Genomic DNA, 17,409 nt, shown 5'->3' on the forward strand with positions numbered 1-17,409 from the left:
ATAAAAAGATGACACATTCAGTCCTTTCCTAGCAGTATTCAGTTACTCTAATATAGCATGCATTTTAAAGTCGGGTGATATTTTTGCACTTCTTATTTATGGCTTTGAATGCGTTAGTTATGCAACTCATGATCCAGTTAACACTAATTTCCCAGGCAGTCACTAGGTCACGGGGTTGAGTCTGTCATTGACACTACTATCACCAATACCAACTGTCACTTGAAGGATAGATAGTGTTGCTACGGAGACCCAGTAACGTATTAGTGGTGACTCGCCTCTCTCCAGCATGGTCAAAGTAAAAAAGTGACAAGAAGAAAAACTATAATTAGAGGTTAGCCTTGGTCTGGCAGAATACGACAATGCAGTGTCTCTGCTACACGCCTGCACACATACCCAAAGTGTCAGTGGATGGGTGGGATGGAAGTGGAAACTAAGTCTCACAACAAGAAAAAATTTAGTTGGTATGGCAAACCTCAACTTGTTGTTTTACATTTCATTTGAACAACTGAACTGAAAAGCAAAAAAATCAACATTGATCACAGGAGAGAATGTTTGGCAGGAAGAGCATTTATTAATGTGTGCAACTAGCTGCAACCACCTTCAAAACTTTTGTCAACTCTGTTGAGTGTTTGCTGGTAACAAAGCAATAAATATGTTGGATATAAAATCATGCCAGCATACAATGCTGTCAGGTGAGGAATAATTTATACTACAAAAGTCTCAGCAGTCAATTAGAAAAAACTGCCAGGTAGAAACTGTTAAGGCAAGGTGGTCTTCATCCAGCTGGCATGATGTACACTCTTGTTTCAAGCCGATCAGTTGACCTGCAACACACAACTTCCAATTAGCACCTCACTCAGCACAAGTTCAATGATACAGGTGCCCTCGAGGTATCAACAATCATTCATTTAAGCCAAGACGTTCTTACAACTATGTAACTGGTCAGACAGAAAGGAGTGACACATTTTTTTTTTTAAAGAAACCCACCTTTGTTGATTAGACACACATTTGGATGCCGTTCAGGACGTCTCCAAAGACAAAGTTGTACAGTTGTTCCTTGGACTTAGTTCCATCTAGTTGCACTGTAAAGAAGTACGCACACACACAACTCAACTGTCAGACTAACATTAAAAGGTTTATGCTCTACTTCAACATTGCCACAAACTACACTTTGTTGTATAACCAATCATAAAATGCACAAGAACAACCACACACTTAGGGAAGGTCGTTGTAAGATCACTTACAGACATCAACTCCAGACTCTTCCATGATATTCTTATGTTTGACGTACATGGGCCAAACATGGCCATCGAACAGACCTGGGGGGTCTGGCACTGCGTAGTTCCTTGAGCTGCCGGATGACAACAGAGAAACACTCAGCTATGAAGATAGCCGCTGGAAGATGCAGTGTGAAAGCATTAATATACAGATGGGGGAAAAAATATTTATAATAAAGATGCCACACTCACCACCTCCTCTTTTTGCATTCTTCGTATGGAATGGAAATAAAATAGCGTTGGTTCAGTACGTCGATCAAAGGTCTGGAAGAGGATTTAAAAAAAAAAAGAAGTTTAGCACGTCTGGCTGAAACCCGCTCAGCAAAGGAGAGAAACAGTGACGCATCACTAAACAAACAGTGAATACCAAGAGTCCTCACCCATAGGTGTAGAGCAGAAAGCCCTCCACAATAAGGATGTGGGTTTCCTCATCCTTAAGCTCGGACTCTGGAAGAATCTCGGTATCCAGGGTGTTGTTGACTCCATGCGACCTCTCAAACTTTCCAGGGTTCTCCAGCCAGGCGTAGATTGTGCTCATCATGGCGTCCATGTCCAAAGCAGTGATGACTATAAGGGAGAAATACCAAAGAGGAAGATGCACATAAACAGAGAAACAGGTGAGAAACTTTTGAGAGATAAACTACTTCAGGCGTCTTAGTTAAGAAGCATGCAGATTGCATTAAATAAGGCGCCCATGTTAAACACAAACACACACACTGGTTAACAGTTGACACATTGAACCCTTCCTTAAAGACCCAGGCTTACCATCATACTGCTTAAAGCCATCTTCACCAACTTCAATCTGATCTTGGGGCTGAAACATACATGGATGAGATGTACCCAGGTACATTCTACAAACTGCCCTTAGGAAGTCTCTGATAGGGCTTGGCTCCCCTTGTTTTCTCCACTCCACAGACTAGCAATCTAACTTCAGTCTATGTGGAAAACAATCATTCTGTCGGTGACCCAACAAATGATATTCTACCTGTATCAAAACTAAGGTTAATGTAATCTTTAGACATTTCTAGGGTGTTTATCTCATTGGAAAGAAATAGCAACAATGAAACTCACCTTGAAGAAGTCATCCTGATGTACAACACAGCAATTGGGCAAGTTCTTGATCAGTTTATTCGTGAGGGTGGTCTTCCCTCCATTGGTTACCCTGAGACACAAAGACGGTCCGTAAGAGAAAACCACGGCGGTAAGACGTACACTTAACACACTGTCCTTGTATTGTAGCTCTTTGTTATGACAAAGACACTAATGTAACGTTAAAAGAAAACATCCTGGACGCTTCTGTATCACTATCACTGGTTGTCTTTCGGCAAATATTGCAACATTGTTTAAACTAAAGCAATGTACACAGCTAAATCATAACAACACTAACACATTGTTTAAAATATTCACCAATATTAATGTATCTTGAAAATTAATGCCCGGTTATGCTGACGAGATGACATATCTAAAAGCACGTAAAACGCGCCTTCCACGTGCCAGGCCGAGGCCTAGGACGAACATTTTCTCCTCTAACCATTCATTACACTCACCCGCCGATGCCAATAATGTACTTCATGTTTGGACTGTGAAAATTCGGAAATTCGCAAGAAACGTCGTAAAACCAGGACCGGTCAGCTCACTTAAGAACTCAGTGATCAGACGGAAGAAAGCTTAAAAAGAGAAGGTTACAGGAAACGTCAACTACTTGATTCCTCCATTGTAGAATTGGGTGAAAGTTGTGCGATGTCACTCGGATGCAGTCTTCCACCAAGAGAGAACCGGACGGCAAGGCTCAGTTCTACACATACTCCCTGCTACAAGGTGATTGGCTATATAAACACTTCAGTCTAGCGGAAACAAATCCAGACGGCCAATCAGAGAGCGCTAAATCGACCAGCCCACGCATTTACCTCCCACTTCATCATATGAAAAAAAAACATTTTATGACAAAGTGCGTTTGTTGTTTATTCCCTTCTTCTGGTTTGTTCAAAATTCAGCACATGCTATTATCTTAACTTAGTGTCACTGACCACTGCTTTCACAATCACATTAACTGGAATGGTGGAGTTATCAGTTTGTGTAACAGAAGTAACACCAGTATGTTAATTGCGTGCAGATAGTTTTTCCAAGCATTTCTTCGGACAATGCGTACAGTACCAAGCAGATGGCAAATGTAGACCATACCTGTCTTTGTTGTGCTTTTTAATAATAAAATAAACATATATTGTGTATGCCTCAATTATTACTCTTAATATAATGTATAAATCTCAATGCAAATTGCGTGTGTTGTAAGCTATGGTTGTAACCTAAAATTGCTTTTGAATGCATGTGCATCAAAGGTTTATCCTATGTAATCCATGCATGAGTGTTAACCTCATCGTTAAAACAAATTTGAATCCTGTCTCTCACAGTCATTTTCACTTTGATGCTTTTCTTGTGTTTTCAGATTATAAATGATAATCATCATGTTTAAATTAATTTTACTTCCGTGAAACGTGTAAAATATGGTGTTGAACACTTTCTACACTCAGAACATGAAATGGTTTATAGAAAACATGTATTCACATAAACTTAACGACATTAAGAACAAAGTAGACTACGCCTCTTTGGTGGCAAGAGCAGACAGCAAACAGCAGACAGCAAATTTCTCACTTGTAAATGGTGTGCAATGCTATGCAATGCTCTCCACCGTATGCAGCATACAGTAAGTGGTGGTGAGAATTGCTGATGGCTGGTTGTCAAAGGGGAACACATTCAGTATATCATTAGAACCGTACTTGGTCAAGCTTCCAGTACATGTGAAGTTGATTCAGTTGCCATTTGTTTTACCACTGTGATAATTGTGACATGAAAATGCTAGATATATTGGGGCTGTGCACAGGTTTGGAATGCAGTGTCCGTCTAAAATATCCCTCTTAGACAAGTTATTTGCCTACTGCCAAACCAGAAAGGCATATGTTCCAGTTCTTTGTATTCATACTTTTTTGAATGATCAGATTTGTATCAGTTTAACTTAAAATTGTATTGAATTTATTCCGATTTAGCCATCTGTTTGTTGCTACCAATACATGCAAACACAATAAGCGAGTATCTGCCGACCAATCACCCACTGCAAATGTATGGATGACAAAATAATGATATTTCAAATGTTCAAATTACTTAAACTATGTAAATGAATGAATGCCGGTTGGTTATTCTAATGTTTATACAGTATATGTACAATGTTCTATAACTATTACGGAAAAGGTTGTTTTTGGATTAATTGGATTTGAACAAGACATTGAATTAATTGGATTTGAACAAGACATTGAATCCAGATTGCACAAATCTAAGACTAAAATTCAAAGGATTGTACATTTTGTTCAATTTCACTCTGCTGATTTAGGTTGTTGGTCTGCCACCTGCTGGCAGCTGTGAAGACGTTACAAGTAAAGTGAAAGTGGCATAGAAATGGTTCCTAAAGGGGAATCCATTTGATCAACTCAGTAAAAGTAGTTTTAAAATGAATATAGATCCGTTGTCAGATTAGTCATGAGGGATTATGTAATATCATTCACATGTAGACTCAATTAAAATCCAGTCCAGCACTGAGGAGTCCTTGGGGTGATCATCATGTTGACAGTTTAGAATCTGCAGACATCTGAAGGCTTTACCAATATATTTGTGATCACAACCATGGGTGGTCAGGGCCCGAAACACGAGTGATAAATTGAGCACTCAACCCAAAATTAGAAACAGATTGTTAGCATTATCTTTTAAACCATTCAAAATCTATATGTAATTGTTCTATGTAATGGTTATAAATATAAACATCATTACTTAAGTGTATTGCTAATTAGACCTACTGACCACTACCACACCCCACACCCTGCTTATGTATACTGTATGTACACTATATCCCAGCAATCATTGCGCCAAAAAGCAGGAAGTGCTTTCTCTTGCAGATTCGGGGAAATTAGCCACCAGGTAGGTCTTTTAGGATATCAAACACTCGTAGACTGGGTTTCACATATAAACAATAGAAAACGATTTTACTTCAACTTAACATCGATATTTCTTTTCTTTGTAAGTAATTTTATGGTTTGGTTTGTTAATCGTTGTTGTTGGCTATATTGCAAGCTAGCTAGCTGTCAGTGTAAAACCACAAGTAGCTTGCCTCCTTCCTGCTTCTGACATCGTCTGGGGCCTTGAATTTACTGATTACAATGATGCAAATAGAAATATGTGTTCTATACTTGATTAGACGGAATCGGAATTTAAGTTATGGTAACGTTATGGATTCATAAGAAAACCGTAAATTCTTAACGCCTGGCTCAGCCCTGCCTTGTACAATAAATAGTAAACATTAAACAACCATACATGATACTTATAATGACCGAATACACGCCTGATGTCTTAATCTCAGATGAATAGTATTAATCCTCGTTGGGTTATTCATCATTTTGATCACATCATTTGTCCCATGTTAAACTAAATACTATCTTATTATGATAGAAAAATAATGTCAAAGAGTACATTTGTGGCTATCCTTGTCACAAATACTTGTGACACAACTTGCTCTTCTAGAATAGGGTGAAACGAATCTTCATACAGCATTAAGTCTATTTCTGTTGGTTGGAGAGCAGTGTCTTGGTGCTTGTGAGAAGTGGTTTGCTTCTTTAAGTAGGTCAGTCATATGTCTTTTACCACATCTCTCACAGGAGAACCGCCTACAGACATCCTATTAATTAGTAGCAGTTTTAAAATGAACTAATTTAGATCACAGAAGCTGTTATATAACACACAAAGGCAACTATAGACGTATGAAGTGTTGACTTGATAGGCATGAACTGATGTGGTCTGTTAAAACAATATTTGCAGTTTTGTCAAGTGCACATCTAAGATCTGGGAACACTGGCATGAGTGCCTTTTTTAGCCCTTCTTTCCTTGTATATTTCTGTGTAATTAATTGTTTGTATGTATTGTTTGTTTGTTTTTGTTTAGTCTTTTTTTTTGGGGGGGGGGGGGGGGCTTGAGCCTGTAATAATAAAGTTTATTATTTGACAATATTCCTATAATCATCAACAGGCCTTTGTTGAATTGTTATCCAAATACCTCTTGATATGTCCACAGGTTTTGGTGGTCCAAGCCCTGGATGACAGTCACACCAGGTTTTGTAACAACAAGATCTGTGGTAGCTGCATGTCTGTAATCGTCTTCCGACGTATGTTTGTGGCATCCCTGACGAGGTGAACAGGAAGACAGAGGACTGAGCTGAGGGAGGAAGCTGCCGTGGGGCCTCTGCGTCTGCCTCAGCATGACTGAGTTCTGGGTCTGTTTCAGCTGCTGCATCGCAGAGCAGCCACAGCCAGTAAGAGCCCCTTTTCAGACAAACAAAAATGGCGTCCATTTATCCGTGTTTACTGACAGTATGCAGTCACTAAAGCCCAGTGATTTGTATATATTTTTTTGTCTTTCAGAAGAGACGGCGACGAATAGATCGCTCCATGATTGGGGAGCCGACAAACTTTGTTCACACCACACATGTAGGCTCAGGGGAGATGGGGTTGGGAGTGTCATCGGTATGTGGTATTTCTTAATAATTTTCTTAGGAATATGCAGACTGACTGACTTGATTTATAACAAATGCATACAGATAAAAAAATCCCCTGTTAAGATTTCATAATTTTGATTGGATGTGTCTGCAACTGTTTGAAGGTGGATACTGTTCAGGCCCAGATGAAATCTAAGGGTGGCTATGGACATGGGGGTTCTGAAGGCTCTCAATTATAACAAGGTAATATTTTCTTTTGACATTTTATAGGTATTACCTAAATAAACAAGTGCAAATTTGTAATAGCTACAACCACCTACACCCTTGGAATTTATGTAAACCAACCAACCGACAGCGAGCTATAGAGCTGCTAGTCGCAGCTAAAAAGAACATTGTAATGATGAGACTGAACACAATATGTTCTCTTTCCCACACAGAACAATTTGGAAATCCAACTACTGATGTCAATTTGAAGAGGCGTTTTATAATGCAGTTTCACCTGAAACGGACACAGGACCTAAGTATGATACCACTGCTCTTCCAGGAAATTGTATATAATTTAATTGTTATTAAAGCACTGCTATTCATTGTCTGCCATGCTGTTGCACTGCAAGAGTAGATTGGGATGGGTTAGTAGATCAATTTCTTAGTCATTGAATGCTTGTGCGTATGATGAAAAATGTTCAGGCGTGTTTGCTGTTTTTTAGACCTCGTGGATGCCTGTATTTATTATGTGATTTGTGGAAACATGACCGTGTGGCTGGGCCACACTGGAGATCTCAAGATATGAGTCATAGTAGAGAAATATCTGGTTCTTACCCAAATCTCAAAGGCTCATAAAATGATTTAAAGTATTTAGGCAACAAGTCAATGTTCTATGTTTCGTTCTAAAATCAACTCTGATTCAGGAGACTATTTTTAAGTAAATAATGCTGTTTTCTAAATGAACTTGAAACGTGTAGGGCACACTGGACCATTGATTCTTTTACACTCCTGAAGCATACCTTTGCTTTGATTTCAATATGTATTTTTATACCGTTTTTTCCTTGTTAGAATCTTAATAAAATACTTAATGAACGTTTTTAAGTTGTTCTTTAATATTTATAAATGTTTATCTTTATATGATCTGTGTTGCTGTAGTGGATAATTCTGGTTTTATTTGGTTGCTCAACACCTCAAATCTCTCATTCTTTGAACTTTTAAATATGTGTTGTGAGAATGTGGTTAATTTGACACTCCTCTACACCTATTCATGGTTAAAGTGGACAAAATCGTAATTATTAGCTTTTTGATTAGTTGGATTACTTAGTTTAATTAGTCATCTAAATTATTTATTTAAATTAAGTAGCCTAGTGTTATTTTACAGTGCAAACTGAATTTAATGTGTTCAACGTGTGGCCAAAGTGAGTCATGAGACAATGTAACAGGAAGTACAAAGAGTAGCGTGGTAGAAATACTTTCCCTTTGATACAATGAGTCGGCGAGCGTAACTCAGAATTTTTACATTTGTGGCGTGGCAAATATGAGGTTGACGATACATTCATAATTGTATAAATACCGGACGTTGCCAGTATGGCCAACACTGTTGTGGTCACTCTTTTTTCCATCATTTTCTTGGCTCTGGAGGTAAGTAAACAAACTACTGTAGCCGACCAGTTAGCCAGCGTTGCATGTCATGACAGGCAAGATGTAATTAGGTTAGGCTACTAGCTAGGTAGCCGAGCTATCCTAACCCACCAGTAGCTAGTTGCTACTTAGTTAATTCACCCATCGTTAAGAGGAATTGTGTGACCATGCAGCTAGTCTATGGGTTTATTCTTAGGTTGTTTCTAGAATGTTAGCTATTGTTTTCTAGCTAGCTATTCCGGTAAAGATCATTAGCAAGCGACGCTTGCTTGCTCAGCTGGGGTAAGTACCTAAAATATATCCTAGTGTAGCCGTCAGCTGTTGTTAGGTCAATGTTCGTCAACGATAACAACAGCATATGTATTATCTGTAGTAGTGTGTCTAAATAACTGAACAGTTAAAACAAATCTGATGAAAAAAAACTTTTGATTAACTAGTGACTTCATGTTGTATGAACACTTAGCTTTTATTGATCATATATCATTTCTCCCCCAGATACACTGCCAGGAGGCAGTTTTGCACGTTTCAGATGGATCTACAGATAAAGAATACTGCCTTGTTTACAATTCCACCTGGAGTAATTTGTCAGTGGATCTCAGCACTGCTGTAAGTCCACCTGTTATAAGGCGTTTAACTTTCACAGTTTGGGGTCAAGATCGAGCTCTTTGTTGAGGTGGATGAACTTTAAGATTATATAAAATATATGATTGTCTGGTGCTGAGGTGAGCACACTGTTACTATCTTATTCACCATCAGATGCAGTACCCCCTGGTGAATCTGACATCCAGCCTGCTGTGCAATGGCGCAGGGCTCAATCCAGTAGAGATGAAGGGCAAGGTGCTGGTGGTGATGAGAGGGGAGTGTGTCTTCACCCAGAAAGCTCTGATTGCCCAGGATTTAGGAGCTGCTGGTCTGCTCATTGCCAGCACTGAAAATATGGTAGGAAATATATGGGTACCAAGACTACAATAATAAACATGTCTTTGGAACAGAACTACTGTTCTATTCACCATTACTATGTGCTGTGTTTCAACAGTTTGAATATTTGACTTTTGTACCCAGTGTTGCCTTGTTTAGAATAGGCCCATCAAATAGTTTTGTCCAACACAACGACCACTGTCTTGTATTTCAGTATCCCCCAGGTTCCAATGATTCTGAGTATGAGAGGGTCCATATTCCTGTGGCGCTCATGAGATACAGGGACTTCCTGGACGCACACAAGGTCAGCTTCCCCATCCCACCTGTTCCTGATGTAGATGCAGCATGTTTCAAGGGTTATTGATTGCTGCAGTTGTTTTTTCACTGTCCGCTGAGTGTATCATGCCTGTGTGTCCTCAGGTGTTTGGTGATAGGATGCAGGTGAAGATGTATGCCCCACAGGCTGCCATATTGGATGTCAGTATCATAGTGATGCTGGCAATTGCTGTTTTCACAGTCGCCATGGGAGGTTATTGGAGTGGAGCTTCTGAGAGGTGAAACACATCATCCAGTCACATGACCACATGACATGACCATTCTTCCTGTTTGACACAGTCTTGTGTGTATAGGCCAAATTTGTATATATTGAGTAACCAGTTAGATATGAAAAAGAATACAGCATACAATATAAACATACCCCACCCCCACATCCTTGTAAATAGAATTGAACAACTTATTTCCAGTTGTCATCAGTCAGTGTTTCCCCTAGGGTTACAGCTTTGGGGGGGGGGGGGGATTTATAACATAAGGCTATTTAGTTTGTTTAATAAAAGAGCAAGCTATAGACCTGTTTTATAGGAAAGGTAACCTTAAATGACTTATATATTACCTATATACAGTGCCCTCCAAAAGTATTGGAACAGTGAGGCCAATTCCTTTATTTTTGCTGTAGACTGAAAACATTTGGGCTTGACATCAAACGATGAATGTGAAACCAGAGATCAACGTTTCAGCTTTTATTTCCAGGTATTTACATCAGGATCTGATGCACAAATTAGAAAATATCACCTTTTTGTTCGAACCCACCCATTTGTCACGTGAGCAAAAGTATTGGAACATGTGACTGACAGGTGTGTTTTGTTGCCCAGGTGTGTCCTATTACATACATTATTCAATCAATAAATACCACTGAATGTCTACACTCAGGTTCAGATTGGGTAAGATAGGTTTTGGCTATGCAGACTGTATTCAGAGGTGAAAACAACATGAAAACCAGAGCGCTGTCTTTGGGTGAAAAACAAGCAATTGTGAGTCTTAGAGAAGATGGAAAATCAATCAGAGCCATTGCAGAAACATTGGCCATAGCCAGTACAACCATTTGGAATGTCCTGAAGAAGAAGAAAACTACTGGTGTACTAAGTAACAGACGTCGAACAGGTAGACCAAGGAAAACATCAGCAGTTGATGACAGAAACATTGTGAGAGCTGTAAAGAAAGACCCTAAAACAACTGTTAGTGAGATCAGCAACAACCTCCAGATGGCAGGAGTGAAGGTATCACTATCTACTGTTCGCAGAAGACTTTATGAACAAAAGTACAAGGGCTACACCAGAAGATGCAAACCACTCATTAGCAAGAAGAATAGGAAGGCCAGGCTGGAATTTGCCAAAAAGTACAGAGATGAACCTCAAAAATTCTGGGACAAAGTTTTATGGACTGATGAGACAAAGATTAACTTTTACCAAAGTGATGGAAAGGCTAAAGTTTGGAGAAAGAAAGGAACTGCTCATGATCCCAAACACACAAGCTCATCTGTGAAACACGGTGGAGGTAATGTCATGGCTTGGGCTTGCATGGCTTCTTCTGGGACGGGCTCATTAATCTTCATTGAGGATGTAACACATGATGGCAGCAGCAAAATGAACTCGGAAGTCTACAGAAACATTTTGTCTGCCAATTTAAGGAAAGATGCAACCAAACTGATTGGCAGAGCCTTCATCATGCAGCAAGATAACGACCCAAAACACACTGCCAAAACAACAAAGGAGTTCATCAGGGGCAAGAAATGGAAGGTATTAGACTGGCCAAGTCAATCTCCAGACTTAAACCCTATAGAGCATGCATTTTACCTGCTTAAGAGGAGACTGAAGGGAGGAACCCCACAAAACAAACAACAACTGAAAGAGGCTGCAGTGAAAGCCTGGGAAAGCATCAAAAAGGAAGAATGCAAAAGTTTGGTGACGTCAATGGGTCACAGACTTGCTGCAGTTATTGAAAGCAAAGGATTTGCAACTAAATATTAAGTCTTATTCACTTAAATATGTTATAAGTATATCTGTTCCAATACTTTTGATCACATGACAAATGGGTGGATTCAAACAAAATGTGATATTTTCTTAGTTGTGCATCAGATCCTGATGTCAATACCTGGAAATAAAAGCTGAAACGTTGATCTCTGGTCTCACGTTCATTATTTGATGTCAAGCCCAAATGTTTTCAGTCTACAGCAAAAATAAAGGAATTCGCCTCACTGTTCCAATACTTTTGGAGGGCACTGTATATATATATATATAATATAACGGTAGGGAAACACCGGATCAGTGCATGACTTCTGTGAAAGGCATATTTACGCGTCGGAATCTGAAAAAGACCTGTGTTCTCGACAGAGAACGAGTGAGTCGAGGTCCTTCCCTCGGTGGCGGAGATGAGGACAAGGCTGACAGTGGAGACCTGAGTCTGTACTCTCCTGTCAAAGTGGTCATTTTCGTGGCACTGATGTGTGTGATGCTCGTCCTCATGTACTTCTTCTACAAGTGGCTTGGTGAGTACCGGTCCAAATGCTGCTTTCTTTGAAGCGCTCCACATAAAACCCCATCCAGATGAGTCGCTGTGACGTGTTTGTCTCGTGCTTGTTTTCCAGTGTACCTCATCATCGCCATATTCTGCCTGGCCTCTGCCACCGCCCTGTTCAGCTGTCTTGATGCCGTGATGGACAGAATAGGATGTGGCACTCTGAGGTATGTTCTGCTCTGACGTCTCGACCACAAAACCTCAGTATTTCCTCTGTTCCATACGTCTGCATCCCTTGCTTCTGCTACGGCTGGAATTTCTAGTGAGTAATACTTTTTAAAAGTGAATCACACCCACGCCGTTCTTGTGTTTCGGGTTTTGACCTTTAACTTGTGTGTCTCTGTGGTAGTTACACTGGAACAGACTTCAGCTGGCCTCTCTGTGGTCGTCTGGTCGTCTTCTTCTTCTCTTGTCTGCTACCCCTTTCACGGGCACTCTCTTGTAACTTTGAACTCCCCTTTGTGTGTGTTTTGTTTTCCTCTAGTTTCTCAGTCAAGGGTCAAAGTCTGTCTCTGAGGTCTGTGGTCCTGGCAGCCGTGTGCATCACTGTAGCTGTGGTCTGGGGCGTGTACAGGAATGAGGACAGGTACTGTCTGCACAAACACACACACTTCTGTCTTGTCCTGGGGAATGTTTAGGGCGGTACAACAGGAAGTGGCCATGAGCAAAACTGTCTGGAGCCTTTCATAAACATGGGTGTCATCAGCAGGGGCAGGTACTGCTGTCAGTTCAGACCACTTCTGTATTACTGACCGCCTCATTGACTATGTCTAGGCTACTAGACTAGTCATAGACTACTTGTCTAGGTTTATGAAATGTAGTGCCGAAACTTTGTGAACAATTGTAGTGGGTATGTGTATTCATACAGTCAAACTATTATCATTGGTCCAGACTTCTAAAGTTAAAACAGAGAAAGTTTATATAGCAGGACTTTACCGACAGCTGAAATATAAATATTTCCATTTTCAAAGCACAGTGGATATTAGTGACTATTGTTCTGCCTATTGTTGCACTTCCCTCTCCTCCCACAGGTGCAGAACTTGCTTGATATTGTATTACAGGTTCATTGCATCTTTGGGTCAAAACAACATTGGTATAACATACTGCGTATTATGTGTTCAACTTCATATTTGCTTTACTTTGCAGGGATTTTGTAAAATGTTGATTTATGCTTCTCTTGTGTTTTGGGTTGAAGTTAAAGGAATATGGACAGAATAGACATTACAAATATAAATTTTTTATTTTTTTATTTTACCTGTTTCCAAGTCTGATTATGAATATTTTTGTGGACTTTCAGATGGATTTGGATCCTGCAAGATCTCCTGGGCATCGTATTCTGTTTGAACTTCATGAAGACCATTACTTTGTCAAACTTCAAGGTACTGTCACCACTGATCCTGGACTGTCCCTGGTTAGAAAAACAATCCTTCTAAAGACATGTCTCCCACCGGAATGTTATTGTACTTTTCCTCAGATCTGTGTGATTCTGCTGGGCCTCCTACTGGTCTATGATGTGTTCTTTGTCTTCATCACACCTTTCTTCACTCCGGTACGTCACAATCCAATCATACTGCATAGTCCTCACACTTTGAAGTACTGTACTTTGTTGCTTAAAATAAAGTGTGTTCAAGTAGATGTTCAAAGCATGAGTGTTTTCCCCGGTACAGAATGGAGAGAGCATCATGGTGCAAGTAGCCCTTGGCCCAGACGCAGCTGGGGAGAAGGTAACCACTTTGTCATTCTGTCTGTCTGTTTGCATGCATGCATTAATGCTGAGGTGTGCTTGCTCTATTAACAATAAGGCTGATCTGACTGCTGTGGAGCATTGCTGTTGATTTCTTACTGACTGTGTGTATGTGTGGTGGGGGGGGCGTGGGTCTGTTATTGACACAGAGTAACATTGTCGAGGTCCCTGCTGATCCCAACACTTCCTCTGAGAAAGTAAGATCCATCTGCCCACCCTCCATATTGGGCTTCACTTTGGGGTTAGGTGGGGGGAGGGACATAGGGACAGAGCCAACGAAACTATGTCATTTCCTGTATATTAACGACTGCTAATGTACATTATATATATATATATATACAGTATTTCTGTATGGCTCCATATTTAATACACTCAGTATTCAGAGGTAGAGATGTAGAATTAAGGAGAGGAAGCCATTTAAGAGAGTAAGGGAATTACCCGTAGGGGCGCTCACATGACTAGCATAAGGAAGCTAAACTTATTTCACACACCACCAGTCACAAGGCTAGCATTCATGTATTTAATCAAATGCTACTGTAATTACTCATTTTAATTATTTGATTGACATCTATTTTTATGGTAAGATCTAAATTGGATTTTAATCAGTCGGCCTTGTGTGTACTGTGTCTCTTGGGAATAACAATGTCCATGGCTTAATTTAGCTCTTTTTTGTCTAGATTATATTTTAAGACATCCTTGATCAATGACTCTTGTAGGTTTACCGTTTGTTCACTGTTTCCTCAACCATCCTCAGCTTCCAGTGGTCATGCGCGTGCCACGGATCTCGTCCTGGGCTCAGAACATGTGTGGGATGCAGTTCTCTATCCTGGGCTACGGAGACATCATTGTTCCAGGTCAGATAAAACCTCATATTTACCTCATCATGGGTAAAGGGATTTTGTATCCACAGTGCTCAAATGTTCTTTGTGCCCTTTGGTCCGGCAGGTCTACTGGTGGCCTATTGCAGCAGGTTTGATGTGTGGACCAATAGCCCTAAGAAGATCTACTTTGTCTCCTGCTGTGTCGGTAAGAGATAGCAGCCTTAGATATTATTGCTGAAGTAGCCACACTACGAAACATAGGCCTTTTGGTATTTCATAGTCTGAATTATAATCTCCTGATTTGGTTTCTCTCCCGTTTTTTTTCCCGTCCCTCTCCCTCTATCATCTTTTTCCCCCCTCTCCCACCCTCACCCCTTGAAGCCTACCTGTGTGGCATGGTGGTGACATTTGCAGTGATGCTGACGACCAAGATGGGCCAGCCCGCTCTGCTGTACCTGGTGCCTTTCACCCTGGCGTCCTCTGCCCTACTGGCATGGCGGAGGGGAGAGTTCCGACATTTCTGGTCTGGGACCACTTACGAGGTAAAGGGGCTGGGGACAGGGTCAGAGATGTGCTAAAATACATTTTCAGTCAGTAGAGAAAATGATTTTCATACGTTTTCATTATTAGCTTTGGTGTGGTTTTCTGCATTTTTTTTTTAAATTATGTGTAAAAGTGTCTGTCTCTGAGTAGTCGCTGTTAGTTTACTTGAATTCACCATATTTCCTTATTGACCTTATATTCACTGATTGACACCTGAAGGATAGGGTGCATGCATATGCATTCGGAATTCCAAGGAAAGATGTCATGAAAGGAACCTACATTTGAGAAGCTATGTCATCCCGTCTGTCTGTGCTGTGTCAGGAACACCTGTGAACACTTGTGTGATAGAACTCACTCTCTGCATGGCCCTCGACAGCAGCCACGGACAATAAACAATATGTCCTTGAAGTCTGTCGGAGCATTCAGTCACTTCAATTAGAAAGCCCCTATCAATTGGAAAGAACGTTCTACAAAAGTGACTAGGCGTAAGCCTTAGTTAAAGCCTTGTTGTTGTTGTTTTTTTGGGGGGGGATGGGGGGGGTGTAGCATGTGAAGACAACACAGTGTGATGAAATGGTGACATGACTTTATCTCCATCAGGTGTTGGACTCTTCCAGGGAGCCTTTACTGACAGGTGTGCTCTTTCTCCTGAGCCTGACATGACTAGCCACCTCCACACGTCCCTGCACCTCTCATCATGTCATCTGTCCTCTGCAGAATTATGTTTTCCTTTGACACAGCTTTCAGTTGATCATTTTCTTGCATTAACAGTGTAGCATTTGTGACCTTCAATAAATGTCTAACTTTCATCTTAAAAGTACATCTCAACCCTAACCAAATTACTTTTAGAAAAATTCAGCAGGGTCCTTCTGACAAACCCTATTAATAATGTCTCAATTGACCACTAGATGTCATAAGAGGTCTTTAAATGTTTCTTTGCGAGACGAACCACTGATCCTTTCTCTCCGATTCCAATTGCTTTGCACAGCTAAGCTCAGAACTTGACATGTTCATGTCCTGACCTTGTTTAGAAGTGTTACTCAGTGTTCTCCATGAACCTCTTTTGTTTCTTTCCGCAGTCAGTGTTTGTCAGCTTGGCCATTCATCGTTGTCTGCTTCCAGTATTGTGTGTTGCGCAGTTTTTTTCACCAGTCATCCATCTCTCCTAACCCAGAGTAAACCCGATGATAACCCCTTTTAATGGGATTTTCTTTTCCCTCATCAGACAGAGGGGTTGCTGTGCAAGATGTTAGTTTAGCATTTGCATGCATTTGCTTGTTGGCGGTGTGTGTGGAAGATCGCATTGGGCTCTTCACATACTGGGTCTTTGCTATAGTTTAGTCAGGCTGTTGCAGCAAATATGACACGCTTGTTCATTTGTGCAATTCGTGTGCTTTAAATCCATCTACGATTGTCGAACTGATGTATCATTTTCTCATTTTTTTGTCTTCTAGAGGGAGCAACTGACTATTCCACAGGAGAACGGAAATGTTGACTGCAGCTGATAAACAAGAAACCAACCACTGGAGTTATTTTTGTCATTGAAATTGAGTATCGGCTGACATCAATGTAAGGGAAATATTAATGAATGGATCAGAAAACATTTATACATCAGTGTGTGAATATAATGGGGGAGATAAGTGGGAATGCTTGGTTGTCGGTTGATCCTAATCCAGATACTTGGTTTGGAAGGCTTGCTTTTACTTGGAAAATAAAATGTTAAAACGTTTACTCTCTGTATGGTTGAAACTTTGAGGACACAATAATGCTTTTATATTACCTTGGTGATGGGTACAACCTAGATAAATAGCACTTTAGTTCTAATCTTGACAGTTATTTGGGGTTAGGGCGTTGAAATCAGAAAAATACGAATGAAAGATATGCTTTTGATAACTTGTTATGCCGTTTTTTTGGCACTTGATTTTGAACACAATGATCTACTTGATTGCCTTTTTTTGCCTTACATTAAAACTTTCAGCTGAGCGTGTGTATTTGTCTATTTGAAAGCTGATATTACCATAACATGTCTTAGCTCCCTATTGACACCAAATCCGTAAAAGCAAAATCCATATTAATAGGAAGACATTTCGTGTAAGATGT

The 17,409-nt window shown here is 40.3% G+C and overlaps 2 protein-coding genes and 1 long non-coding RNA gene across 7 annotated transcripts; 2 read left to right on the forward strand and 1 right to left on the reverse strand.

Moving 5' to 3' along the window:
* Window positions 1–551: 551 nt before the first annotated feature.
* On the reverse strand, window positions 552–3,069 carry mibp2 (muscle-specific beta 1 integrin binding protein 2). 2 transcript variants are annotated; one of them, XM_047042589.1, is made up of 8 exons: window positions 2,825–3,069; window positions 2,349–2,439; window positions 2,043–2,091; window positions 1,658–1,844; window positions 1,470–1,541; window positions 1,245–1,351; window positions 988–1,082; window positions 552–824 (listed from the first exon to the last, which is right to left on the reverse strand). In XM_047042589.1, the coding sequence occupies exons 1-7, from the start codon at window positions 2,848–2,850 to the stop codon at window positions 997–999; spliced, it is 618 nt and encodes a 205-aa protein (XP_046898545.1). In that variant the 5' UTR covers window positions 2,851–3,069; the 3' UTR covers window positions 552–824; window positions 988–996. The 2 variants fall into 2 exon arrangements, with proteins under 2 accessions (XP_046898545.1, XP_046898546.1); XM_047042590.1 differs by lacking the exon at window positions 2,043–2,091 and having other exon boundaries at window positions 2,825–3,067.
* A 2,096-nt stretch (window positions 3,070–5,165) lies between these two features.
* On the forward strand, window positions 5,166–7,889 carry LOC124481743. The gene is made up of 5 exons (XR_006957686.1): window positions 5,166–5,240; window positions 6,387–6,624; window positions 6,734–6,835; window positions 6,972–7,050; window positions 7,245–7,889. It is a non-coding gene; the product is annotated as an uncharacterized LOC124481743 (long non-coding RNA).
* Window positions 7,890–8,217: 328 nt separating this feature from the next.
* Window positions 8,218–17,292, forward strand: zgc:123258 (uncharacterized protein LOC641502 homolog). Of its 4 annotated transcripts, XM_047042424.1 has the most exons (17): window positions 8,218–8,433; window positions 8,929–9,039; window positions 9,190–9,372; window positions 9,566–9,655; window positions 9,772–9,905; window positions 12,018–12,172; window positions 12,272–12,368; window positions 12,686–12,787; window positions 13,499–13,580; window positions 13,676–13,750; window positions 13,869–13,925; window positions 14,095–14,142; window positions 14,700–14,799; window positions 14,891–14,971; window positions 15,148–15,308; window positions 15,910–15,943; window positions 16,764–17,292. In XM_047042424.1, the coding sequence occupies exons 1-17, from the start codon at window positions 8,380–8,382 to the stop codon at window positions 16,802–16,804; spliced, it is 1,605 nt and encodes a 534-aa protein (XP_046898380.1). In that variant the 5' UTR covers window positions 8,218–8,379; the 3' UTR covers window positions 16,805–17,292. The 4 variants fall into 4 exon arrangements, with proteins under 4 accessions (XP_046898380.1, XP_046898381.1, XP_046898382.1 ...); XM_047042425.1 differs by lacking the exon at window positions 15,910–15,943; XM_047042426.1 differs by lacking the exon at window positions 14,095–14,142.
* Window positions 17,293–17,409: the final 117 nt, after the last annotated feature.

The sequence above is a fragment of the Hypomesus transpacificus genome, chromosome 19 (genome assembly GCF_021917145.1).
Source record: "Hypomesus transpacificus isolate Combined female chromosome 19, fHypTra1, whole genome shotgun sequence".
NCBI classification, from domain to species: domain Eukaryota; kingdom Metazoa; phylum Chordata; class Actinopteri; order Osmeriformes; family Osmeridae; genus Hypomesus; species Hypomesus transpacificus.

Excerpts from the sequence above, each read along its gene's own strand:
- zgc:123258 (XM_047042424.1), top strand. The coding sequence starts at position 8,380 with ATGGCCAACACTGTTGTGGTCACTCTTTTTTCCATCATTTTCTTGGCT. Across the intron at positions 9,906-12,017 it reads TGGAGTGGAGCTTCTGAGAG|AGAACGAGTGAGTCGAGGTC; the intron begins GTGAAACACATC and ends TGTTCTCGACAG. Across the intron at positions 13,926-14,094 it reads CAGACGCAGCTGGGGAGAAG|AGTAACATTGTCGAGGTCCC; the intron begins GTAACCACTTTG and ends TTATTGACACAG.
- mibp2 (XM_047042589.1), bottom strand. The coding sequence starts at position 2,850 with ATGAAGTACATTATTGGCATCGGCGG. Across the intron at positions 2,440-2,824 it reads TACATTATTGGCATCGGCGG|GGTAACCAATGGAGGGAAGA; the intron begins GTGAGTGTAATG and ends TTTGTGTCTCAG. Across the intron at positions 1,352-1,469 it reads GAATGCAAAAAGAGGAGGTG|CTCAAGGAACTACGCAGTGC; the intron begins GTGAGTGTGGCA and ends GTCATCCGGCAG.